Source organism: Chiloscyllium plagiosum, unplaced genomic scaffold, assembly GCF_037043375.1.
Source record: "Chiloscyllium plagiosum isolate Xiang-an unplaced genomic scaffold, Cpla_swu_hap1 HiC_scaffold_7, whole genome shotgun sequence".
Lineage (NCBI taxonomy): Eukaryota > Metazoa > Chordata > Chondrichthyes > Orectolobiformes > Hemiscylliidae > Chiloscyllium > Chiloscyllium plagiosum.
In genome coordinates, this window is record NW_028270145.1 from 39646541 (window position 1) to 39674261 (window position 27721).

At 45.0% G+C, this 27721-nt stretch overlaps 1 protein-coding gene across 1 annotated transcript in view; it reads left to right on the forward strand.

Moving 5' to 3' along the window:
- Positions 1-4200: 4200 nt before the first annotated feature.
- cps1 (carbamoyl-phosphate synthase 1, mitochondrial) overlaps positions 4201-27721 on the forward strand; it is a 195340-nt gene continuing 171819 nt past the window's right edge. The window contains exons 1-2 of the mRNA XM_043693435.2: positions 4201-4565; positions 25359-25468. Coding sequence (XP_043549370.1) covers positions 4440-4565; positions 25359-25468 — 236 coding nt within the window. The 5' untranslated portion in view covers positions 4201-4439. The remainder of the gene's footprint in view (positions 4566-25358; positions 25469-27721) is intronic.

A 27721-nucleotide genomic window follows, 5' to 3' on the forward strand; every position in this document is an offset into this window, starting at 1 on the left:
GTATTGAATCTATGGAATTCATTGCCACAGAAGCAGTGGAGGCCAGGTCATTGAGGATATTTAAGACTGACAAAATATGTTCTTGAGTGTCAAGGGGATCAAGGGTTACGGAGAGAAAGCGGGAGAATGGGGCTGAGAAACTTGTCAGCCATGATTGAATAGTGGAGCAGACTTGATGGGCTGAATAGCCTAATTTCTGCTCTTATGCCTTATGGTCTTACAGTCTATGTCAATGACTCATATGAGGGGGAACGACTGTATGCTAGATAAATTTGCTGATGACACAAAGATGGATGAAAAGCCACTGCTGTTTGTCATTTTTACAAATGACCTAGATGAGGGCGTAGAAGGGTGAATTAGTAAATTTGCGGATGGCATTAAGGTCGGTGAATTTGTGGATAGTGCTGAAGGATGTTGCAGGTTACAGAGGGACATAGATAAGCTGCAGAGGTGGCGAATGGAGTTTAATGTAGAAAAATGTGAGGTGATTCACTTTGGAAGTGGCAACAGGAATGGCTAATGGTAAGACTCTTGGCAGTGTAGATGAGCAGAGAGATCTCGGTATCCATGTACATAGGTCCGTGAAAGTTGTCACCCAGGTTGATAGGGTTGTTAAGAAGGCATTTGGTGTGTTAGCTTTCATTGTTAGAGGGAGCCACGAGGTCATGCTGCAGCTGTAAAAAACTCTGGTGCAGCCGCATCTGGAGTATTACATACAGTTGTGGTCACCACATTATAGGAAGGATGTGGAAGTGTTGGAAATGGTGCAGAGGAGATTTCATAGGATGTTGCCTGGTATGGCGGGAAGCTCTTATGAGGAAAGGCTGAGGGGCTTGAGGCTTTTTTCGTGAGAGAGAAGTTGAGAAGTGACTTAATTGAAACGTATGAGGTAATCAGAGGGTTAGATAGGATGGATGGTGAGAGCCTTTTTCCTCGGATGATGATGGCTAGCATGAGGGGACATAGCTTTAAATTGAGGGGTGATAGATATAGGACAGATGTCAGAGGTAGTTTCTTTACTCAGAGTAGTGGGGGCATGGAACACACTGCCTGCAACAGTAGTAGACACACCAAGTTTAAGGGCATTTAAATGGTCATTGGATAAACATATAGTTGAAAATGGAATGGTGTAAGATAGATAGGCTTCAGATTGGTTTCACAGGTCGGTGCAACATTGAGGGCCAAAAGACCTGTACTGTGCTGTAATGTTCTATGTTGTTTCTTTTGTAGTTTATTCTGAAGAGCTGCACACATTTGAAATTACAAAGAAATAGATATAGAGCCATTGAAGAAAACACCAAGAGATAACAGACGATGATTTTAAAGCATGCATCAAGGATTTAAGGAGGATTGACAAGAAGACAGGACAAGAAAATTAGCAAGGGAATTCCAGAGCAGTCGACTCAAGCAACCAAAGAGAAGACAGTGAATGGTGGAGTGAAGAGGCTGTGTATGTGAATAAAATGGGGGGTAATGAGAGAGGCCAGGATTGGAGAAATTCGTAGATCTTGCTGGATTATAGGATCTGAGGAGGTTACAGAATTTGTGAGGGTAGAGGTGTGCAATTGGAGGCAATGCAAGCTCAAGAATCATGGCTCTCTGGGCCGGTGCAGGGTAGGATGTAAGCTGCTGGGTTTTTGGATGAGATGTAATGTTTTAAGGAGTCACCAATTGTATTTTTGCAAAGGAGGCAAGAGCACCTGAGGAGGCAACCCATTTGCAATGTGGAATTCAACAGAGCTGATTGGGATTGAAGATCAAGAGAGCAGGAGGTGGGTCTCATAAACAAGGTGAGGTCAAGAAAAGCCAGCGATGTGTTACATATAATGGGATCAAGGAAAGAGGAACCTAGGATTGGCTTTCACTTGGTGGTCAGGGAGAAAACACTGGTTGGGGGAGAAGGTAACACAGACAGCTAAAATGATCAACTGTTAAAGAGGAAAAGATTGAATGTTTTTAGCTATAACTGCTGCATCAACACAGTGTTAACCTGTGGCTTCTGACCTTGTGTAACCTTCAACTCTTTCAATTATGTTTCAAAAGGGATGATTAGGCAAATTGTTTTAACATTCCTACATAACCAAGCAGCACAAAGAACATAGGCACACAATCCTCACAGCCAGGCAGTTCACAGATAAAACACCCTAACAATGTGTGGTGATAATCTTTAACTGATGGAAAAGTACACTCTACCCTCAGAATGACATGCCTAATTGGGTGTTGTAATTAAACGAAAGGACCAGAGACTTAGTCTTCTATCTTATCCTTTCACTGAACGGGTCCACTTTACTCATTTTAAAAGGAAAATCCTAAAGTCTTCAATTGATGCACACTGCTGCCTGAGGATAATAGTTCCCTAGGCCACTGGCTGTGCTCCCATCCTGTCCTTCTCCTTAATGCTGTCAAGGACAATGAAACAGTTTGAACTGTTTTGATATCATCTCAGAGGAAGACTGGGAACTATGGAAATTTAGCAGATGTGGGTTCCAGAGAGAACACTAACAATTTCACCTGATACCAAATGATTCCTCCAAAACCATTGTAATCCCTTAGGTCCTCGCTTATAAACTGTGAAAGGCCAGCAGTCTCAGTACTGAAGACTCACAAATGCTGCAAAAAGTGAGTGAGAAATGTACTGGCTTTTATTTGTACCAGCGTGGAGGTGGTCTGGGCCAGTGGGTAATGTTGCTGCCTCTGAGCCAAATGTCCCAGGTTCAAGTCCCACTCTGGGACTTGTTGGTTGGGAATGTCACATTCACAGGTTTGAGGAGCAACTTGTAAATTCTTCCAACTCATGCCAATGGCAGACAGTAAATGTGGGAGAGATTCCAGGTCAGCCATGTGATAGAAAGAACATGGGGGCCTCTGCTGTCACTCACCATGGCTCTGGGCTGCAACATGTATGTAAATGTACATTGCCACGGATTCCTTGAGAAGGCTGGTTGGCTCAGTTGCCTGGACAGATAGGTGCCGACTGCCTGCAGTTCAATCCCGAGATGTTTGGCTCCCTGTGCTGGAAGTTGTGTATATTGTGGGTCGGACTTGCTTTCAGGCTGAAAACTTGAGATGGTTTGCACGATTCTGTTTACCTCTGTGTTAATGATGCAATCTTATATGGTATATCCCAGCCTATATAGAATAACCCAGTCTATACATGATAACCTCATCTATATAATATTTCCCAATCAATAGGATATAAGCAGTCTATCCTGCAGGAACAAGAATGAGAAAGGCACGGGTTTAAACTGATGGGCAAATGAAACAAAGGCCGATGTGAGGAAAAACGTTTTAATTAGTAGTTATGGTCTGGAATGCACTGCCTGGAAATGTGCTGGAGTCAGGTTCCCCTGAAGCATTCAAGAATGCACTGGATTATTATTTGGATAGAAATGGTGTGCAAGGGTTTGGGGAAAAGGAAGGAGATTGGCACCAGGTTAAAGAACTGGTGCAGGCACAAGTGGTTGAGAGACCTAAGGGGCAACTTTTTCACACAGAGGGTGGTACATGTATGGAATGAGCTGCCAGAAGAAGTGGTGGAGGCTGGTACAATTGCAACATTTAAAAGGCATCTGGATGGGTATACGAATAGGAAAAGTTTGGAGGGATATGGGCTGGGTGCTGGCAGGTGAGACTAGATTTGGTTGGGATATCTGGTCTGCATGGACAAGTTGGACCGAAGGGTCTGTTTCCGTGCTGTACATCTCTCTGTGGCTGAATGGCCTCCTGCGCTGTATCAATTTGTGATTATTTTGGGAAGACACTGAAATGAAGATTGGTGTCTTAATATGCCTCTCTTGAGAGTCTATCCCTGATGTAGGATGAGCAGAACAACGTAGATATAGAATTTTTATCCAGAATGAAATATTTCACCTTAATCCCACCCCCAATGAATTTCTCAATTCAAATTTAGAAACACTCGCCCAAATTTCAGATTTACTCATCACTTTAATAAGTAAAGGAATTTTGTGTTAACACATTAAAAACACAAAGAGAAATCTGGTCAATGGTGCTGAAAAGGAAATCATTTGGGTTCAGTGTGGAGAAGTTTGGAGGTAGGCTTGTGTTTGTAATGCAAACTGTGGACAGCATGCATCTCTGACTTTGACTACCGCTGCTGTTTGATTAGGAGAATTACGGTGTCAACATTTGAACACGCCCACCCCCGGCGAAGGGCTCTCCTGATGTGCTTCCAGCAGCTGGTAAAAAGGTTCATCAGTTCAGCAGCAGTAGTCCTCGAGGTTTCAGTGGCCGGGAAGGAGCCGAAAGCCACGCTAGAGTTTTTCGCCTGCACATGCTCACTCAGATCAGTGATACTCACACATACAAGTATCCGGCACAAGAACAGTTCCCTGGAGGAGTTACAGAAGGTGCCGAGCAAGACAGGGGCGACACGGAGGTGCAGCTAAAGTTGAATCAGTTCTCGTTTCTCAAATCCGAAGATGGTGAAGATTCTCCGAGCGTGCAATCTGTTGAAATCCCTCAGACAGGGTGTTGCAGTTTGCAGCCGGACTCAGGGGCCACCGTGGAGTTTGGGACGGTCAGGAGTCAGAGTGTTCAGCAGTAAGGTAAACGCATTTCTGCTCCCTCTTCCAAGAGGGCTTTTTGGGGAGAAATGCGAATTTCAGAGCAATTCACTCAAAAGGAAAGCAGGTTATAATGCATGCGGTTCTGGTTGCAAACAAGTCCCAGGGGCTGTTAAGCGAATAAACGCATTTCCGATTTAAATGGAGATGCCATTGGAACAGGTTTAATTAATACGCAGTGTGTGTGTGTGTGTGTGTCATGTGGTGTTTCTCTTGCGGAAGCCACTGGGAGGACAGCACTTGGGGCAGTCCTTTGCCTTTTGGGAGAGTTGGATCCTGCTGCCTTTTTCCCACCACCACGTAACAATGCTGGGAAAAAGTTGTCCATAAGGTCACTTAAAAATGTATTTCAAAAATGTGCTTTGTGCATAGAAAAATCATATACATAAATAGTGACCCAAGCGGTTTGGTTCTGTACTATCTTTGCTGAGGGAGAACAACAAGCCCCAAGGCATATCTTACTTGTGCAAGGTACTATTTACATGTATCTGATGCAGCGGGGGAGTCTGATAACTGAACAGGACCCCCCCCCCCCCCCCCCCATTTAACTTCAGCAGAAAGACCTTAGGCAGTGGTCTTGCCTCACTGGCAGCTGCTGCAACCTTTAGAGCATCCCTCAGTGTGTAGTCTTTGCAGAGGCTTGTCCGGAGCAGCTCTGTGCTCTCCAGGCTATTCCCTGGGATACTGAACAAGACCAAGGAGATCATAGGTTTAAGGTGAGAGGGGAAAAGAGTTAAAAGGAGCTGTCAGAGGAGGTGGTTAAAGTTGATACAATTACAACAGTTTACAAAGTATCAGGACGGTACATGAATAGGAAAGGTTTGGCTAAATGCTGGCAAATAGGACTAGATTAATTTGGGATATCTGTTCGACATGGACGAGTTGGACTGATCATAGAACAGGCCCTTCAGCCCTCGATGTTGCGCTGACCTGTGAACTATTCTCAGCTCGTCCTCCTACACTATCCCATCGTCATGCATGTGCTTATCCAAAGATTGTTTAAATCTGCCTAATGTGGCTGAGTTGATTACATTGGCAGGTAAGGTATTCCACGCCCTTACCACTCTCTGTGTAAAGAACCTGCCTCTGACATCCATCTTAAATCTATCACCCCTTAATTTGTAGTTATGCTGCCTCGTACAAGCTGACGTCATCATCCTAGGAAAAAGACTTTCACTGTCTACCCTATCTAATCCTCTGATCATCTTGTATGTCTCTATCAAATCCCCTCTTAGCCGCCTTCTTTCCAATGAGAACAGAAACTGTAGCGTCTATTTCCATGCATCATCAACTCCGTGAATGATGCTCTTTTGATTTGCCTGAAACTTGTCAGTCTTCGAGTTCAAGGAGTTGACCTCAACTAAGTGTTGTAGACTTTCCCTTAAGGTGAAATGCTGCTTTGGAAGAGAAAGTGGGCCAGGCATACGCTTTAAGCAGTACTGGTGGAGAGACCCTCTGTTTATTGTGAGCTGTGTTCCTTTTGCTTCTGACTGAGTGGGCCTGCAATTTGCAGCCTTGGTTTGGTCAGATAAGACGCTGATACTGCCCTCAAAACCACTTTCAAGCTTTGCATTCGGGTCGATTGGTTAATGTCCTCCGTATTATTAGCTTTCAGGATGGCCTCAACTCTCCCTTGTCTTCCTTTTCAAACCCTTATCTTCACTTCATGCAGATCTGCCCCTCCCTATCGCTCCTTGTGCTACCCACCGTAGGGTTTGAGCCCAGACCTTTTGATGTGCACTGCATCTGCTGCTGCTACCCCCACCACCCTGGGTTAGGAAAGAACATCACGTTGAGAAAGTTAAATGTTGGGGTGGGAGATGAATGTGTATTGAGTTGGAAATTGTAGAAATCTAGGTGAACTCCGTTGGCTGTGTACAATTCAATCTCCGGTACATCTTACTCACCCCTTCCAATCCCATGATATGAACTAGTCAGGCACAAGAAAATTCTTGCAATACAAGTCCATCAACGTAGGGCCACACTCACTTAGTGTCGAAACTGAGAAATATATTCTGTAATAAATCTGAAACAAGAAAACTCAAGATGCTAGGGCGGCACGGTGGCACTGCTGCCTCACAGCGCCGGAGACCCGGGTTCAATTCCCACCTCAGGGAACTGTGTGGAGTTTGCACATTCTCCCCTTGTCTGCGTGGGTTTCCTTCGGGTGCTCCGGTTTCCCCCCACAGTCCAAAAATGTGCAGGTTAGGTGAATTGGCCATGCTAAATTGCCCACAGTGTTAGGTGAAGGGGTAAATGTAGGGGAATGGGTCTGGGTGGGTTGCGCTTCGGTGGGTTGGTGTGGACTTGTTGGGCCGAAGGGCCTGTTTCCACACTAAGTAATCTCTTCTAATCTAGACTGTGGAGGGATTAATCTATGAAATGTGGAACCTCCATCAGAACCGGGAAACAATTGAGAGACCAACTTGTCTTTTCTCTCATTACATCTTCATCCATCAATTGAGTTTTGCCAAGATTGCTTGAAGGAGATTATAGCACAGTAACAATCTCTCACCACTGCCATGTCCATCTCCTCATTGAACACTTCACCAGAGATTGCTGTTCATTGTAGGAAAGGTCATGTTTAAGCTCAGCAGTGGGGACTGATTTCAGAAACAGAATTTACTCAGCAGGGTCACTGGCCTTTCTTTCACCTTGGACATTGGTACCACTCCAGGGGACAGTGCTGAGTACGTAAACTGTATTACTCAAATTGACCTATGCTTAAGAGATGTCGACCTCTTGTTAATGAATGACAATGTCCAAATTTGGGGGCACCTTTTAACAGTGACTTGTACCGTAGTATGGTTAAATCATCTGGAATATTCACCCACAACTCATAGGTGACACTGACAATAATAAAGAGAAAGTTGTACTCAGCTTGTGCAAGGCATGGGTTATGAAGCAGAGGGAATGGTGTGAGAAAATGACTAAATTAACTCATCCAGTGTCTTCTAGGAGAAAGTGAGGACTGCAGATGCTGGAGATCAGAGCTGAAAATGTGTTGCTGGAAAAGTGCAGCAGGTCAGGCAGCATCGAAGGAGCAGGCGAATCGACGTTTCGGGCATGAGTCCTTCTTCCGGAAGTCTCATGCCCGAAACGTCGATGCTGCCTGACCTGCTGCGCTTTTCCAGCAACACATTTTCAGCTCATCCAGTGTCTTCACTACCAAGTGGATCACTACTGCATAATGTTATGGTGTGAGGCATGACAGAATATAAAGAAAGACTTAGGGTTACCTAATGCCTTTCACAACTGCAGGGTGTCCTAAAACACATCAAAGCCAACAAAATACTTTCCTTTAAATTGTGCTCTCCACTGTTTTTTAAAAAAAGTTAGAACAAAACAAAAATGGATTGAGCACCTGGCATCGACCTAGGCACTGGAGATGACGAGTAAACACAGCCCAGTCGACCCTGCAAAATCTTCCTTACTAAAATCAAGGGCAGCTACCAAAATTGAGAGCTGTCTCACAGACTAGTTAAAACAGCAGCTTGAAATTTGTTGTTTTGTTTTAAAATTGTGCCAACAAGTTGGAGTAAAATATTGTGCTGGTCTTACACTTTAGGAGTGGAGTGGCCTGGGCTGCTCATTTCCAACGTTTTGGGAAAACCTCTGCTCATTCACCTCCAGTAAGAGAAGCCGCCATCACAGATACCTCCATGGTGGGGAGAGAGATATAGTGCAGGGTGTGGTTGGGAAGGTGAAGGGTAGTGTAGGAGCTGGGGAATGGAGATATAATCGTAACACTGTTGTAGCAAAATGTGCTCCTGACTTTAGGCAGTTAGAAGGAAGTCTGCATGTGTCGAACTGAAAGTGCAGTCTACAGTATTGGCACTGGGCCCTCAATCTGTGTTCTGTTTCCTAGCTTTACAATTATGGCCTTGATTTCAATTAGAAAGATATATATTTACAGACTTGATGTATTGTTTTTATTCAGCTACATGCTTCTGATAGACCCATTGCAATTGTTTAGTATCATGGACAATTGCTTTAAAAAATGTTTAATCCCTTAGGTTTCACGGGAATGAAGAGAACGCCTTTATTTATTCTCCATAATGTTGAGATAAACCCTCATCCATCAAAGGAAACATGGCAGCCAGAAATCTTGGCCACGTAGTAGATGTGTGATCTTTATCTTCAGTCTTCCCCAACTTGACAATATATAGACGTGTGCACCGGTCAGGCTCCTCCCGTTGGATCATCACTGTTGCTGACCAAGTTGGCTACTATTTCCCACTCTTATCCCTCTTGTGTTTTGACTGCAGGACTTGTTTTTTTTTTTGCAGTGCCTGTAATTACAAGCAGGCCTTCATGCAGTGGACAACCCTTTGGGAAGTTTCTATTGTCCAGTGTCTGCTTTTCTGTCATAACCCAGGAGCTAAAGTGACAAAGTAATAAGGCTCCAAACGGCAGAACATTTATCCAAAATGCCAAGGGAAGTGTAGCGTCGAACACCCATTCAACTCTGATCTTTTTCACCATCACTCCATTTCCATTCCTCTCCACCTCCAGCTCCATTTCCACTCCACTTCCACACCACTCTACTTCCACCTGCCCTTGCTCTCCCCATGCAATCCACTCTTGCACCTCTATGTCCACTTTGACTCCATCTCCACTCCCGCTCTACCTCCACATGTACCTTCACCTCCGCTCCTGCTCTATCTCTCCTGCATCACACTCCACTTGAAGCTCCATTCTATCTTCATCTCTACTCCACCTTCACCACCCATGCACCACTACACTCCACCCCAACTCCAGCTCAAATCCATCCCAACTTCAACACAACTCCACACTAATTACACTCCACTTCCATTCTAGCTTAACCACCTTTTACAGCTCACCCTCGCGCTCAGCCTCCATCTCCCTTGCACTTTTACTCCACCTGGACCTCCATTCCACTCCCACTCCACCTCCCATTCCATCTCTTTCTGTACCTCTCTGCATTCAGGCAATATGGGCTTTGCTGGGAATGGGGGTGAAATCCTCAGGGATTGGGTATACAATTTGTGCATCCATAGGATGTGGGTGTCACAGGATGAGGAAGCATTTGTTGCCCACCTCTTGTTGCCCTTGAGAAGATGGTGATGAGCTACCTTCTTAAACCGCTGCAGTCAGTGCTGTAGGTAGACCCATGATGCCTTTGGGGAGAGAATTCCAGGATTTTGGCGATTGACACTGAAGGAATGGCAGTATATTTCCAAATAAAGATGGTGAGTGGCTTGGAGGGAAAATTGCAGGTGGTGGTGTTCCTATGTATCTGCTGCCCTTATCCTTCTCATCATGGATTTAGGAGACTCCTATCTGAAATTTCTCAAGTCTAGGTGTTTTCCTCCCCTCCTTTCTGGATCTTCTGTCTACTAATTGAGGGAGATGGATTGCTGTGGTTAGTCAGCTATTCTGTTGGAAAAGTTGGATGCCAGAAATAAAAAATCTGTAGATAAATTGCTGGCGAAACTCAGCAGGCTAGCAGCATCTGTAGAGAGAGAAAAAACAATGTTCGTATTTCAGGATGATAACTCTTCAGAAAGGTTTCAATTATTGTGGAATGTGATGAGCAGTATTGTAGAAAAACTGTCACCCTTTTGCTTTTTTTGACAGCTCTTACATTCCCTTCTTGAGATAATGAACATAAGAACGTTGGAAAGGTGTGGGCCATTCAGCCCAAGAAGCCTGCCCACCAGTCAATATGATCATGGTTGATCAAACATACCCACCCCATCCCCATTACTCTTTATACCACTGGCAATCAGTCTATCAATCTCTACCTTAAGCTTGTTTCAAGTCTCCACCACCGCAGCCCTCTGTTGTAGACAATTACCAAGGTTCACAATCCTCATCTCAGATTTAGTGGCATTGTCCTTATTTTTAAAATAGAATGCAGGAGAGGCCCTTTGGCCCATAAAGTCTGTACTGCCAAATTGTGCATCCGGTTTTAGACTTCTTAAGCAGGAAAACATCTTACCTACGTTTAACCTGATCTCCTTTTTGTCACAGCAAGGGAAGTTTGGAATGCATTACACTGTCTGTAAATTCAGTTACGATTCTGAGAGCTGGAACAGACCGTATCTATTGGAATTATACACAATAGGTGCCGGAGTAGGCTATTCTGCCCTTCGAGTCTGCACCACCATTCATTATGATCATGGCTGATCATCCCCAATCAGTATTCTGTTCCTGCCTTATCTCCATAACCCTTGATTCCACTATCCTTGAGAGCTCTATCCAACTCTTCTTTAAACAAATCCAGAGACTGGGCCTCCACTGCCTTCTGGGGCAGAGCATTCCACACACCCACCACTCTCTGGGTGAAGAAGTTTCTCCTCATCTCTGTCCTAAATGGCCTAACCCTTATTTTTAAGCTGTGTCTTCTGGTTCGGTACTCCCCCATCAGCGGAAACATGTTTCCTGCCTCCGGAGTGTCCAATCCTTTAATAATCTTATACATCTCAATCAGATCCCCTCTCAGTCTTCTAAACTCAAGGGTATACAAGCCCAGTAGCTCCAATCTTTCAACATAAGATAGTCCCACCATTCCAGGAATTGACCTTGTGGAGAATTTGTCACCACATCTCTTGGTCTTTAGACATAAGATCAGAATCACTTCTAAATAGTGGGTGGCGGGGGGCTGGAGGAACAGAGAGTTTTAGAAATAGCAATGCAGAAATAATTTAAAAAAACTAGAACACTGCAATATATAATAATTTAAAAATAAATGTCCCGGTTGAGTTTTAAAATTATTTCTTCTATTTTCATTGCTTGGTCCCTTTGTAATCTTTGTAATTCTCCTCCAGCCATGCAACTCTGTGCTATGTTCCTCTGACTGTGGCCTTTTGAACATTTGCAGATTTTAATGGCTCCACCCTTGGTGACTGTGCTTTCCCTTGCCTAGTGTGTGCCCTGGAGTACCTCCAGAAACATCTCAGCCTAAACTTGTCTTTCCTGTTATAAGATGATCCTTCAAGCTCACCTCTTTGCTGAAGCTTTTAACCATTCAGTCTGGTTTGTCTTTTTGCAGCTGAGTGCTGAGGTTTCCTTAATATTCATCGTGTGAAATATCTTTGGGGATATTCATTATTTGTTAAAGGAGTGATATCAAGGTACCTCAATTTAAAATTTTGCATTCCAGTTCTGGGCACTACACCAAAAGGGGGCTGTTTCACTTTGAAGAAGGCATCTTTCACATTCACAAGAATGGTAGAGGTAAGGATAGGGTGACTATCTGAATATTATTTAAATATAGAAAGGCTGAATAAAGAGGTGGCATGGTGGCTCAGTTAGCACTGCTGCCTCACAGCGCCAGGGACCCGGGTTCAATTCCCGGCTCGGGCAACAGTCTGTGTGGAGTTTGCACATCCCTGTGTCTGCGTGGGTTTCCTCTGGGTGCTCCGGTTTCTCCCACAGTCCAAAGATGTACAGGTTAGGTGAATTGGCCATGCTAAATTGCCCACAGTGTTAGGTGGATTAATCGTGGGTAAATGTGGCAGAATGGGTGGGTGCTTTTCGGAGGGTCGGTGTGGACTTGTTGGGCCGAAGGGCCTGTTTCCACACTGTAGGGAATCTAATCATGGAATCTAATCTAAAGCTGCAGAATAGAGGGATTTGGAAGTACTTGTTCATGATTTACGAATATCTAGCATCCAGGTTTAACAGGTGATCAGGAAATCCAATGGAATGTTGGCCTATATTTCAAAGGGAATAGAGTATACAAAATAAATAGATCGTGTTAAAACTGTACAAGATCTTATTCAGACCACAACTGACGTCCAGTAAGCAGTTTGGGGGCCCTTTATTTAAGGAAAGATATTTACTGTCATTGGAAGTAGTCCAGAGAAGATTCACTGGGCTGATACTGGATATGGATGGACTGTCTTATGAGGAGAGGTTGAGTAGGTTGGGACTGGACTCATTGGAGTTTAGAACAATAAGAGGTGACCTTGCTGAAACTGAAATAACTGCACAGAGGCTGGTATCCAGTCACCAAGTCACCCTTTATTTACTTGTGCACAGCTTGGAGTCGGTCCTCAACTGAAGAGATTCTAATCTAGAACATTACAGCACAGTACAGGCCCTTTGGCCCTCGATGTTGCACCGACCTGTGGAACCAATCTGAAGCCCATCAAACCTATGCTATTCCATCATCACTGTTTATCCAGTGACCATTTAAATGCCTTTAAAGTTGGTGAGTCTGCTAGTGATGCAGGCAGTGTGTTCCATGACCCTTCTCCTCCTGAGTAAAGAAACTAACTCTGACACTTGCCCTATATCTATCACCCCTAAGTTTAAAGCTATGTCCCCTCATGCTAGCCATCACCATCTGAGGAAAAAGGCTCTCACGGTCCACCCTATCAAACCCTCTGATTAGACCCTCCCTCTATACCAGGCAACATCCGAGTAATTCTCCTCCTGACCCCTTTCCAAAGCTCCCACATCTTTCCTATAATGCGGTGACCAGAACTGTACGCAGTACTCCAAGTGCGGCTGTGCCAGAGTTTTGTAGCATGACCTCATGGCTCCGAAACTCATTCCCTCTACTAAGAAAGCTGTATGCCTTCTTAATGACCCTGTCAACCTGGGTGGCAACTTTCAAGGATCTATGTACATGGGCATCGAGGTCTGTCTACTCAACAACACTGCCAAGAATCTTACCGTTAGCCCAGTACTCTTTATTCGTGTTGCTCCTTCCAAAGTGAATCACCTCACATTTTTCCACCTTAAACTCCATTTGCTACATTTCAGCCCAGCTCTGCAGCTTATCTATGTCCTTCTGTAACCTGCAACATCCTTTGGCACTGTCCACAACTCCACCAACCTTAGTGTCATCTGCAAATTTACTAACCCATCCTTCTACGCCCTCATCCAGGTCATTTATAAAAATGACAACAGCAGTGGCCCCAAAACAGATCCTTGTGATACACCACTGGTAACTGAACTCTAGGATTAACATTTCCCAAAAACCACTACCCTCTGTCTTCTTTCAGCTAGCCAATTTCTGATCCAAACCACGAAATCACCCTCCATCCCATACCCTGACATCAGCTACTTTACCCTCACCCACCTGTTTGGTCACCATCTCATAAAATTCAATCAGGATTGCGAGGCACGACCTACCCTTCACAAAACTGTGTTGACTACCCCAAATCAACTTATTTCTCTCTAGAAGATTATAAATCTTATCTCATTTTAATCTTTTCTAATACTTTATCCACAACTGAAGTAAGGCTCGCCAATCTAATTATCAGGGTTGTCTCTACTCCCTTTGAACAAGGGAACAACATTTGCTATCCTCCAGTCTTCAGGCACTATTCCTGTAGACAATGGCGACATAAAGATCAAAGCCAAAGGCTCAGCAATCTCCTCCCTGGCTTCCCAGAGAATCCTAGGATAAATCCTCTCCAGCCCAGCAGCTTACTTTTTTCACACTTTCCGAAAGTGCTAATACCTCCTTGTGAACCTCAATCCCGTCTAGTCTAATAGCCTGTATCTTAGTATTCTCCTCGACAATGTTGTCTCCTTCCAGTGTGAATACTGTTGAAAAATATTCATTTAGCAGTTGCCCTATCTCCTCGGACTCCGTGCACAACTTCCTAATACTATCCTTGATTGCCCCTGATCTTACTCTGTTATAGCTATAGATATACCGATACTCTCCTGGTTACATTTTTTCTTTCTCTTTTACAGCAGTAGTGCTTATATTCCAGCACCCATCTTGTCTGTGTTGGTGCAAGCCGCAGTGAAAACACCAAGTGTAAATACTACTCCACCACCAGAAAAACCAACCGTGTATCTTTTTGTCAGTAGGGGCAGGCCCAGGCCTCAGCAGTAGTGATGGTGGTGGTTGCTGGTGCAGCTGAACACAGCCCAAAGAAAAACACAATCACAAAAAGGAAGTTTAAAATCACGCAACACCAGGTTTTAGTCCAGCAGATTTATTTGGAAGTACAAGCTTTTGGAGCGCTGCTCCTTCATCAGGACAAAGGGACAACACTCCATAGGCTTGTGCTTCCAAATAAACCTGTTGGACGATAACCTGGTGTTGTGTGATTTTTAACTTGGTCCACCCCATTCCAACACAGGCACCTCCACAGCACAAAAAAAGAAATGCAATGTTTCTGGTCGAGAGGACTGTTCCCCACACCACACTGGCTGTGTGCCCAGCCAGCTTGGAGTCAGTCCTCAACTGAGAAGATTTAAGCTCCTGGTTGCCTTGGTCAGCCAAGGCTTTCCTGATTGGGGTTGTTAACCTCAGCCAATCAGGAATCTTGTTCTTAACAAGGTCAACCTGGTTCCAATCACTAAGAATCTTGACAGTTTCTGATGAGAACTTGCCAGAGTAAATGCAGAGATGCTGTTTCCCCTTTTGGGAGAGTATAGAACCAGAGGGTATAATCTCAGAATAAGGGGCTGCACAATTAAGACAGATATTTGGAGGAATCTCCTCTCTAAGGGCAGTGAATCTGTGAATTTTATGGACCTCTGAGGTACCACATTGACTGATTCCTTTAATCCAGGTTGATACTAGTGGACAGGCTCGAGTGTGTCGCAGCCCCGATGTAGAGGTGCCGGTGTTGGACTGGGGTGAACAAAGTTTTAAAAACTGCATAACACCAGGTTGTAGTCCAACAGGTTTATTTGGAAGCACTAGCTTTCTGAGCACTGCTCCTTCATCGGGTAACTAGTGGGGCAGGATCTTAAGTCACAAAATTTATAGCAAAAGATCAGTGTCATGCAGCTGGTGTGATATATTGAATACACCTAGATTACTGTTAAGTCTTTCATCTTTTAGAATGGGTTGCAGGTTTTGGTTCATTAGTATGTAAATCCCAGAACAAAGAAAAGTGCAGCACAGGAACCTCTGCCCCTCCAAGCCTGCGCCAATCCAGATTCTCAATCTAAACCTGTCTAAGGATTTGTATCCCTCTGCTCCTTGCCCGTTCATGTATCTGTGTAGACACATCTTAAATGATACTACTGTGCCTGTCTCTACCACCTCTGCTGGCAATGTGTTTTAGGTACTCACCACCCACTGCGTAAAGAAATTTTCACACATATTTCCCTTAAACTTCTCCCCTCTCACCTTGAACTTGTGACCCCTAGTAATTGAGACCCCACTCTGGGGGGAAAAAGCTGCTTGCTATCCACCCTGTCTGTACATCTCATGTTTTTGTAGATCTCAATTGAGTTCCCTCTCAACCTCTGTCTTTCTGATGAAAATAATCCTAAACTACTCAACCTGTCTTCATAGCTAGTGTCCTCCATACCAGGTAACATCCTAGTGAACCTCCTCTGCACCTTTTCCAAAACATCCACATCCTTTTGGTAATATGGCTACCAGAATGGTACGTAGTATTCCAAATGTGGCCAAACCAAAGTCCTGTACAACTGTAACATGATCTGCCAACGCTTGTATTCAATACCCCATCTGATGAAGTATGCTGTATGCCTTCTTGATCACTTGACTGACCTGCGTTGTCACCTTCAGGGAAAGTGGACCTGAACATCCAGATCTCTCAGTACATCAGTTTTCCCCAGGGCTTTTCCAAATAATGTTTGGTTGGTTCTTGAATTTGATCTTCCAAAATTCCTCACTCACATTTGCCCGCCATTTCTTTGCCCAACTCTCCAATCTATCTATATTTTGCTGTATTCTCTGACAGTCCCCTTCACTGTCTGCTCCTCCACCAATCTTGGTGTCATCTGCAAACGTGTTAATCAGACCATCGATACCTTCCTCCAAATCATTTATGTATATCACAAGCAACTGTGGTCCCAGCACAGATCTCTGTGGAACACCACTGGTCACAGCTCTCCATTTTGAGAAACTCCCTTCTACTCTTTGTCTCCTGTTGTCCAGCCAGTTCTCTATCCATCTAGCTAGTACACCCTGGACCCTGTGTGACTTCACTTTCTTCATCAGTCTACCATGGGGAACCTTATCAAATGCCTTACTGAAGTCCATGTATATGACATCCACAGTCTTTTCCCTCATCAACAACTTGGTCACTTACTCAAACAATTCTATTAAGTTGCTAAGACATGATCTTCCCTGCAGAACCATGTTGCCAATCACTGATAAGCCTATGTTCTTCCAAATGTAAATAGATCATATCCCTTAGTATCTTCTCCAGCAGCTTCCCTATCAGTGACGTCAGGCTCTCTAGTCTATAATTCCCTGGATTATCCCTGCTACCCTTCTTAACCAAGGAGACAACATTAGCAATTCTCCAGTCCTCCGATGTTCAAGGATGCTGCAAAGATATCTGTTAAGGCCCCAGCTATTTCGTCTCTTGCTTCCCTCAGTAACCTGGGATAGATCCCATCCAGCCCTGGGGACCTGTCCACCTTAATGCCTTTTTGGATGCCAACACTTCCTTCCTCCCTCAAACTGATTTGACCTAGAGTAATCAAACATCTATCCCTAACCACAACATCTGCTCCATGCATAACTTTCCTCCTTTTGTCCTTGAGTGGGCCAACCTTTTCTGTGGTTATCCTCTTGCTCCTTACATACAACTAAAAGATTTCAGGATTTCACTTTAACCCTGTTTGCTAAAGATATCTCATGACCCCTCTTAAGCCTTCTTAATTTCTTGTTTCAGTTTGGTCCTACTTTCCCGATATTCTTCCAAAGCTTATTCTGTCTTCAGTTGCTTAGATCTTACGTACGCTTCCTTTTTCCTCTTAGCTCGTCTCACAATTTCACCTGTCATCCATGGTTCCCTAATCTTGCCATTTCTATCTCTCATTTTCACAGGGACATGTCTATTCTGCACTCTAATCAACCTCTCTTTAAAAGTCTCCCACATATCAAATATGGATTTACCTTCAAACAGTTGCCCCAATCTTCGTTCCCCTGCTCCTGCTGAATTTATAGTTACCTCCTCTCGGCCCCCCCCCCCCCAGCATTCTTCCTTTGGGACTACTCTCGTCTTATGGAATGGGGTCACTATTCCCAAAACAATCCCATACTGAAATTTCAACCACCTAGCTGAGCTCATTCCCCAACACCAGGCCTCTTCCTGAGTTGGATTATTTACATCTAGAAAACCCTCCTGGATGGTCCGTACAAATTCTGCTCTAACATTAAGTCAATCTGAGTCAATGTTGAGAAGATTAAAGTCTCCCATCACCACCACCCTGTTGCTCCTACATCTTCCCATAATCTGTTTGCGTATTTGTACCTGTATCTCTTATGCTCGCTGTTGGGAGGCCTGTACGATAGCCCCAACATTGTTACCGCCCCCTTCCTATTTCTAAGGTCTGCCCATATTGCTCGCTGCTCGAGTCCTCCATAGTGCTCTCCCTTCAGCACGGCTGTGATATCCTCTTTGACGAGTAATGCAACTCCTCAACCCCTTTTACCTCCCTGTCTATCCCCTCTGAAGCATCACTATCCTGGGATATTTAGTTGCCAATCATGGCCTTCCCTTAATCAAGTCTCAGTAATAGCAATAACATCATACTCCCAGGTACCGACCTGGATAGAGACTGGCTGGCAGATAGGAAGCAAAAAGTAATTTTTTTAAAAATGAAATGACACAAAGTTGGGTTGGAGGGGGTACGGAGGAGGATGCAGAGATGCTTCAGTGTGATTAATGCAAGTTGTCTGAGTGGGTGAGTACATGGCAGATGAAGCACAACATGGATAAATGTGAATTTATCTGATTCCTGAAGAAGGGCATGTGGCCGAAACGTCGAATCTTCTGTTCCCTAGATGCTGCCTGACCTGCTGTGCTGTTCCAGTAATAAAGTTTCAGCTTTGATCTCCAGCGTCTGCAGACCTCACTTTCTCCTCCTAAATGTGAATTTGCCCACTTTTGGAACAATCAACAGGAAGGCAGCTTATTAACAAATTGGTGATACATTGGGAAAGAGAGAGGTGCAATGAGGACCTGGGTGACCATGTAGACCAGTTGCTGTAAGCAAGTGGCCAGCTGTAGCAGGCAGAAAAGAAAGCAGATGGAATGTTGACCTTCATCGAAAGAAGATTTGAGAAGAAGTGCAGGGATGTCTTGCTGCTATTTATATATAATTATATGCAATTATGGAGGTTCATAAAATCATGAGAGGCATAGATAAGGTGAATAGCAAAGATCTCTCTGAGGGTGGGCGAGTTCAAAACTAAGCCGCATATTTTTAAGGTGTGAGGAGAAATCTTTGAAAGGGACCTGAGGGGCAACTTTCACAGAGTGTAGTTTGTACGTGAAACGAACTGCCAGAGGACGTGGTCGATGCAGGTTCAGTTACAACATTTAAAAGACATTTTGAATGGATGCATGAATACGAAAGGTATTTTTGATAAGGGATAGCATTACTGAGAGAGGATAATCCTGGAAATACATCCAGGGACGTTATTTAGGTTGGACTGAGAAATAAGAAAGGGATGAAACCTTATTGGGATTGTATTATAGACCCCCTAATAGTCAGAGGGACATTGAGAAATAGATTTGTTAGGAGATCTCCATTATCTGAAAGAATAATAGGGTGGTGGTTAAGGCAGGAGATTTTAACTTTCCAAACATAGACTGGGACTGCCATAGTGTTAAAGGTTTAGATGGAGAGGAATTTAAGTGTGTTCAAGACAATTTCCTGATTCAATGTGTGGAGGTATCTACTTGAGAAGGTGCAAAACTTAGCTGCACGAGGAAAAATGAGCTGCACGAGGAAGTGATGGAGGCTGGTACAATTGCAACATTTAAGAGGCATTTGGATGGGTATATGAATAGGAAGGATTAGATTAGATTAGATTAGATTAGATTAGATTACTTACAGTGTGGAAACAGGCCCTTCGGCCCAACAAGTCCACACCGACCCGCCAAAGCGTAACCCACCCATACCGCTACATTTACCCCTTTACCTAACACTACGGGCAATTTAGCATGGCCAATTCACCTGACTTGCACATCTTTGTGACTGTGGGAGGAAACCGGAGCCCCCGGAGGAAACCCACGCAGACACGGGGAGAACGTGCAAACTCCACACAGTCAGTCGCCTGAGTCGGATTGAACCCGGGTCTCTGGCGCTGCGAGGCAGCAGTGCTAACCACTGTGCCACCGTGCCGCCCATTTGGAGGGGTATGGGCTGGGTGCTGGCAGGTGGGACTAGATTGGGTTGGGATATCTGGTTGGCATGGACGAGTTGGACCGAAGGGTTTGTTTCCATGCTGTACATCTATGACTCTGACTCCCAGGATGTTGAACACTTTGGAGGTGTGAATGTTTGAGTCAGAAAAGGAGCTGTATTTTTACACTGCAATCAAAAGCATCTCAAACCTGAAGGAGGCCAGTTTATTTCCCATCATCAGTTGCTGTGACTTTTAATGAAAAATGTCAGAGACCTTTTTGTAAGCTTGAATGAGTCACCCTGTGCCTTCTGCAAGCAAGTGAAAGTATCTGGAGTAGAATGATTTGAGAAGTTGTGTTCTGTTGAGCAAAAGGATCATCTCAGCAAACCCTGTGAACAGGTGCCACTGAACTGCATTCCAGTCTTCCCTCCAATGCATAATACCCTTTTTTTAAAATTTCTGCAACAGGTACATGGGAATGTCACCATGTGCAAGTTTCCCTCCATGCACTTTGGAGGTGTGAATGTTTGAGTCAGAAAAGGAGCTGTATTTTTACACTGCAATCCTGGCTTGGAAATTATCGCCAGTGCCAAATCTTCAGACGAGACAAAGGGAGAGAAGAGAGGGATGTTGTGGTAGTACTGACACTGGAAGCCATTTTAAATTTGGAAAGAGGGGTTGTATTTGAGAGGGCAGGGGCAGAATCCTTTTATTCAGAGATGAGAAGCAAAATGAAGATGATTATGCTACTGGGGTCATCTGTATGCCTCCAATGAGAGATCAAGGAACAAATCTGTCTGAAATCAGAGAGACAACCAAGAACTACATAGTGTTGATATTGGGAGCTTTAATTACCCAAATCTTAACTGGGATAATGTAAAAAGTAAAATGGGGGAGGAATTTCAGATCTGTGTTCAGGAGAAGGGTCTTGGCCAATATGTCCTTGGTACAACTAGGGAGGAAGCTTTGCTGGATCTGGTTTTGGGGAATGAGCTGGAGTGAATGAACCAAGTGTCTGTTGAGGAACACTTGGAAAGGAGTAATCATTGCATGATAAAGTTTAGTTTTGTAATGGAGAAAACCAAGGCTCTCTTCAAATTGGGAGATAATGTTAATAGGATGAGAGGGCGTCTAGCCAGGGTAAAATGAAACCGGAAACCGGAAGATTTCTAACTCAACCATGGGTGGTCTTTCAGAAGGAGGAGCAACAGGTACAGTCTGGGTATGTTTGAACAAAGATGAAATATCGAGACAGTTGAGTGAAATGGAGAATATAATAATACAATGAAAGATGCGCTATGATGCATGTCAGGTAAATTCTTCAAGTGTCAACCAGGTCGAAAGAATTAAGCTTGCGAAGAGAAAAATAAAACTGCTTTTGTTTTTGTCACAGCAATTGATATGAAAGGGGAGTATTGTCAGATGGAATATAATGTGGAAAAATGAGGTTTTCCACTTTGGTAGGAGGAACAGGTGTGCAGAGTATTTCTTACATACTAACAGGTTGGAAAGTGTAGATATACCAAGGTGCGTAGGTGTCCTTGTCAGTAAGTCACTGAAAGCTATCATGCAGGTGCAGCAAGTTGTTAAAAAGGCTAATGGAATGCTAATTTTTATGGAGAAAGTGAGGTCTGCAGATGCTGGAGATCAGAGCTGGAAATGTGTTGCTGGAAAAGCGCAGCAGGTCAGGCAGCATCCAGGCAACAGGAGAATCGACGTTTCGGGCATAAGCCCTTCTTCAGGAATGAGGAAAGTGTGTCCAGCAGGCTAAGATAAAAGGTAGGGGGGAGGGGCGTCGGAAATGTGATAGGTGGAAAGAGGTCAAGGTGAGGGTGATAGGTCAGACTGGGGTGGGGGCGGAGAGGTCGGGAAGAAGATTGCAGGTTAGGAAGGCGGTGCTGAATTTGATGGATTTGACTGAGACACGGTGGGGGGAGGGGAAATGAGGAAACTGGTGAAATCTGAGTTCATCCCTTGTGGTTGGAGGGTTCCTAGGCGGAAGATGAGGCGTTCTTCCTCCAACCGTCGTTTTGTTGTGGTCTGACGATGGAGGAGTCCAAAGACCTGCATATCCTTGGTGGAGTGGGAGGGGGAATTGAAATGTTGAGCTACAGGGTGGTTGGGTTGGTTGGTCCGGGTGTCCCAGAGGTGTTCTCTGAAACGCTCCGCAAGTAGCCGGCCTGTCTCCCCAATATAGAGGAGGCCACATCGGGTGCAGAGGATGCAATAGATGATATGTGTGGAGGTGCAGGTGAATCTGTGGCAGATATGGAAGTTTCCTTTGGGGCCTTGGAGGGAGGTGAGGGGGGAGGTATGGACGCAAGTCTTGCACCTCCTGCGGTTGCAGGGGAAGGTGCCAGGAGTGAAGGTTGGGTTGGTGGGGGGTGTGGATCTGACGAGGGAGTCACAGAGGGAGTGGTCTTTACGGAATGCTGATAGGGAAGGGGAGGGAAATATATCCTTGGTGGTGGGGTCCGTTTGGAGGTAGCGGAAATGACAGCGGATGATGCGCTGTACATGGAGATTGGTGGGGTGGTAGGTGAGGACCAGTGGGGTTCTGTCCTGGTGGCGGTTGGAGGGGCGGGGTTCAAGGGCGGAGGAGCGGGAAGTGGAAGAGATGCGGTGGAGGGCATCGTCGACCACGTCACGGGGGAAATTGCGGTCCTTGAAGAAGGAGGCCATCTGGGTTGTGCGTTTTTGGAACTGGTCCTCCTGGGAGCAGATGCGGTGGAGTCGAAGGAATTGGGAGAATGGGATGGCGTTTTTACAGGGGGCAGGATGGGAGGAGGTGTAGTCCAGGTAGCTGTGGGAGTCGGTCGGATTGTAGTAGATGTCCGTGTTGATTCGGTCGCCTGAGATAGAAATAGAAAGGTCGAGGAAGGGGAGGGAGGAATCTGAGAATGTCCAGGTGAATTTGAGGTCGGGGTGGAAGGTGTTGGTGAAGTGGATGAACTGTTCAACCTCCTCGTGGGAGCACGAGGCAGCGCCGATACAGTCATCGATGTAGCGGAGGAAAAGGTGGGGGGTGGGGCCAGTATAGTTGCGGAAGATGGATTGTTCCACATATCCTACGAAGAGGCAGGCATAGCTGGGGCCCATGCGGGTGCCCATGGCTACTCCTTTCGTTTGGAGGAATTTTTATGACAAGGAAATTTGAGTGCAGGAGTAGTGAAGTCTTGCTTCAGTTGTGTAGGGGCTTGTTGAAACTAGGGTGGCACAGTGGTAAGCACTGCTGCCTCACAGCACCAGGGGCTCTGGTTCTATTCTTCCACCTGGTATATCTAGTGGGGCCCACCTAAAGTACTGGCAGTGTCCACTCCCCGGGTCTGTCTTTACTGGGACCGGTCTGATCGGTTGGCAGTGCCCTATGGTGAAACATTAGAGATCCACAGCACAGAAAAAGGCCCTTTATCCCATTGCATCTCTGCCCGTCAAAAATAACGTTCTAACTATTCTAATCCCAGGGATTTCTCACCAGGAGGGGCACAGAGGCCTACGAGAAGCATGTTTTGCCCTATCACAGGGTTTTAGAGCCTCTACTGCAGGTTTTGAAGGGTCTAGTTAGCTTGCTAATACTGAAGATATGAGGGAGAACCTTTTTACCCACCAATAATGGTGGTATTGGGACATCCTGCTCATTTGGAATAGATGACCAGTGATTCTGAACTCTTGAGCCAGGAAGCCGATCAAGCAGAGAAGCAAAACTGACCAGATTGCTTGACTGATGGGCTGGGTCACCTCCACCTGTTTCTGACAAAGGAGGAGTGATGGGCAAGCACACGAAAAGAAATAAATAATTCATAATAGAAAAGGGTACTTTTAAAGGGAATGTTGACTTATTTAATCAATCTAACAGAGTAATCAGGAAAAAGGAAAGTTTGGATGGTGAAGGGGGCAGATGCAATGATTTGGCGTTTATTTCACAAGGAATGGAGTACGGCAGTCAGTAGGGAGGTCTTTCTGAAACCTGTAAAAAGCACTGGTGGACTAAAGTTGGAATACTTAGATTAGATTACTTACAGTGTGGAAACAGGTCCTTTGGCCCAACAAGTCCACACCGACCCTCCGAAGAGCAACTCACACAGACCCATTCCCCTACATTTACCCCTTCACCTCACACTCTGGGCAATTTAGCTTGGCCAATTCACCTGACCTGCACATTTTTTGACTGTGGGAGGAACCCGGAGGAAACCCATGCAGACACTGGGAGAATGCGCAAACTCCACACAGACGATTGCCTGAGGTGGGATTTGAACCCGGGTCTCTGGTGCTATGAGGCAGCAGTGCTAACCACTGTGCCACCATGTTGCCCACTGTGAACAGTTTGTGGCCTTTTTTATGTAAGAAATGATACGCCAGCAATGGAGGCTGACCAGAAATAGTTCACTATAGGCTGACAGTTGGTTTGGAAGGACCGTCTTATGAGGAAAGGTTGATTAGGTTATACTTGTTGGAATATAGAAGAGACAAATTAATGAAACATATAATGGGCGGCACGGTGGTACAGTGGTTAGCACTGCTGCCTCACAGCGTCAGAGACCCGGGTTCAATTCGCGCCTCAGGCGACTGACTGTGTGGAGTTTGCACGTTCTCCCCGTGTCTGCGTGGGTTTCCTCCGGGTGCTCCGGTCTCCTCCCACAAGTCCAAAAATGTGCAGGTCAGGTGAATTGGCCATGCTAAATTGCCCGTAGTGTTAGGTAAGGGGTAAATGTAGGGGTATGGGTGGGTTGCGCTTCGGCGGGGCGGTGTGGACTTGTTGGGCCGAAGGGCCTGTTTCCACACTGTAAGTAATCTAATCTAATAATATTCTTATGGAACTTGACAGAGTAGATGTGGACAGAGTAGATATTTCCCCTTTTAAAGGAGTCTTGGACCAAAGGATAGAATCTTAGATTAGATTCCCTACAGTATGCAAACAGGCCCTCAGCCCAACAAGTCCACACCAACTCCCCAAAGAGCAACCCACCCAGACTCATTTCCTGCACCCCATATTTACCCCTGACACTTTGGGAAATTTAGCATGGCCATTTCACCTGACCTGCATATCTTTGGACTGTGGGAGGAAACTGGAGCACCTGGAGGAAATCAACGCAAACTCCACACAGACGGTCGCCCGAGGTGGGAATCAAACCTGAGTCCCTGGTGCTGTGAGGCAGCAGTGCCGCCCACTTAAGTGTGTTGCCCAGTTAGGAAAGAGGTGAGAAGAAATTTCTTCTGAGGACAGTGAATCTGTGGAATTCTTTACCACAGAAGACTGTTGAGGCTTGTATATTCGGGGCTGAGATAGACATTTTTAATCGGGAAGGGAATTGAGGGTTATAGGGAAAAGGCAGGAAAGTGGAGTTGAGGATGAGGTCATCAGCTATGATCTCATTGAATGGCAGAGCAGGCTCTATGGACTGAATAGACTACTTCTGCTTCTACATCCAATGTCTGTACCTTTTCATTTTGAGGAGTTTCTGTGGAATTCAAGTAATAACACTGCACCAGTTTTAAAAAAAAAAACTCAGTAATCCTTGAAAATGCTCCCCCAGGTTGAAGTATATGATCTTAGACCAGCTGGTGTTAGCGGTTTTCCTGTCTTGGTGTTCTGTGCCCCACAGTCTTTGTGTGCAGGGCTTAGGCCTATAGTGAGACAGGCTCAGAAACAAACCTGGGTGACTCAACACAAGACTGGGCACAGTCTAACGGAAATGCTTTACTCGTTCTAGGTGCAGACAGCACATGTGATCCTTGACGATGGAACGAAAATGAAAGGCGTGTCCTTTGGTTATCCCCATTCAACAGCAGGCGAGGTCGTGTTCAACACTGGGCTGGTTGGGTGAGTACAGAATCACAGTGCGCTCTGGGCTTGAGGGATCTAAAACCCTGTTTTAGATCATATCACGTTAACCCATCTTGACTGAAACCAGACTAGACAATAGTTTGCACTCTCATGTGCGGTACAGGGTAACTGGATGATCCGACCTTACCATGAACCCGAACCTACCTTCGCAGCAAGATCTTGACACAATGAAGAGCATTCAGGTTGAGATTACTGTTCTCCGTGGGCGTTCTAGCACGAGGATAGTGACAGAGTGGCTGCTGCCATTTGGTCCAGATGACGTGGAAGGCTGGTTTTCTTCTATTGTTCAGGGTGGAAATCTAGGACAGTGGCCATCATTTCCCATTGTCTTGAGCTTGATTCTGCCTGATTTTAGGAAGACTCAGTCAGCCATTTCTTCCGGAGACCACAAAGGATGTCATAGGAAATTTCTCAAAAATTTCTCATGTCAGCAATCGGGCGGCTCGCATGAGTTGTGGTTCATGTGTATGTGATGAGTCTGTGCAGTGCCTGGTTTATTTTGTACTTGAGTCTGAAGGCACTCTATGCAAATTGTTTCAGTTATATTCAAAGTATAGTTCTGCGTTGGACTCGCTAATCTCACTCTGGAAAAAGTACGTTTGGTTTCATGGGTTGGCTCAACATCAGGGGCCAAAAGGCCTGTACTGCGCTGTAATGTTCTATGTATACTTTATTTGTATTGGTGGGATATGGGCATCACCAACTGGGCCAACATTTATTGCCCATCCCTTGTTGCCATTGAGCTGCCAGCTTGAACTGTTGCAGCAAGTTGACTTTCAATCTCATTAGGGAGGGGGGTTCCAGGGTTTTGTCCCAGCGACAATGAAGGAATGGTGATTTCCAAGTTAGGGTGATAAGCAGTGGCTACAAGACCAGACTAGAATACTGTGGCAACTAAGTCACCTCCTTACTCTCCAAAACCTGCCCACCATCTACACAGCACAAGTCAAGACTGTGACGGGATACTCCCACATGCCTGGATGGGTGCAGCTCCTACAACACTCCAGAAGCTTGACACCATCCAGGGGAAGGGGAACTTTGCAGGTGGTGATGTTCTCATGTATCTGCTGCTCTCATCCTTCTAGATGATGGCGATTGTAGGTTTAGAAGATGCTGTCTAAGGATCCTCTAATTTCTACAGTGCATCTTGTAGGTGGTAAACACTGCTGCTACTGACTGTGTATGTGATAGAGGGAGTGAATGTTTGTGGATGCGGTATCAAGCAAGAGGGCTGCTTTGTCCTGGATGGTGTCAAGCTTCTGGAGTGTTGTAGGAGCTGCACCCATCCAGGCATGTGGGAGTATCCCGTCACACTCTTGACTTGTGCTGTGTAGATGGTGGGCAGGTTTTGGAGAGTAAGGAGGTGACTTAGTTGCCACAGTATTCTAGTCTGGTCTTGTAGCCACTGCTTATATGGCAAGTCCAATTCCGTTTCTGACCAGTGGTAAATCCCAGAATGTTAATAGTGGGGATTCAGTGATAGTAATGTTGTCAAATGTTAAGGGATGTGTGGGATCAAATAATGACTGAAATCAGTGAGTGGCGAAAATATGCTCTTTATTCAGCAATCTCAGCCAAGTTCGAGGTACCAATAGAATCCCGAAATACAGTTCTGACAAGATATATAGTAAAATCTCATTACTGTAGTGTTACATTTTTTTTATCGATAATACACACACAGGTTTGAGGGGCTTATGTCCTGGGAGACAGGAGATGGTTAAAACATGCTAAATGCTGGCTGCTCCTTCTGATAGGACATCTGTCCATTCGGCTTGCGTAATTAGGTGTTAGCCCTTTTGTCTTTTAAGTTAGTAAATTTTAGTAAAAATGCTAGGCCTGTATGGTCTAAATAATTTAGAAATCGTAATAAAAGGATAAAGGATATTAAACTGGTTACTGCAGCTGTGTGGTGAGATTTATTTACAATTTGTTGGTATGAGTTTCGTTCATTCGTGCAATTTCATTCATGCACGTGCTGTTTTGTCAGTTAGTTTCTTAAAGGGGTAATAGCCCTGTAAAAAGGTATTTAACAGGGACTTAATCTATTCAGGCCCAGGAGATAGTTGGTAAGGGCTGTTTAATATTATAATATTTCGTGGAGATTTGATGGGGATGGTAATGTCCTATATGCTGAGGTAAACACTGCTTGTAGCAGAGGTTGACAAGGTGTGGGAATGTAGTGATGGATTTGAAAGGGTTGCTTTTAAATTTGGATACTGTAGAATTGCC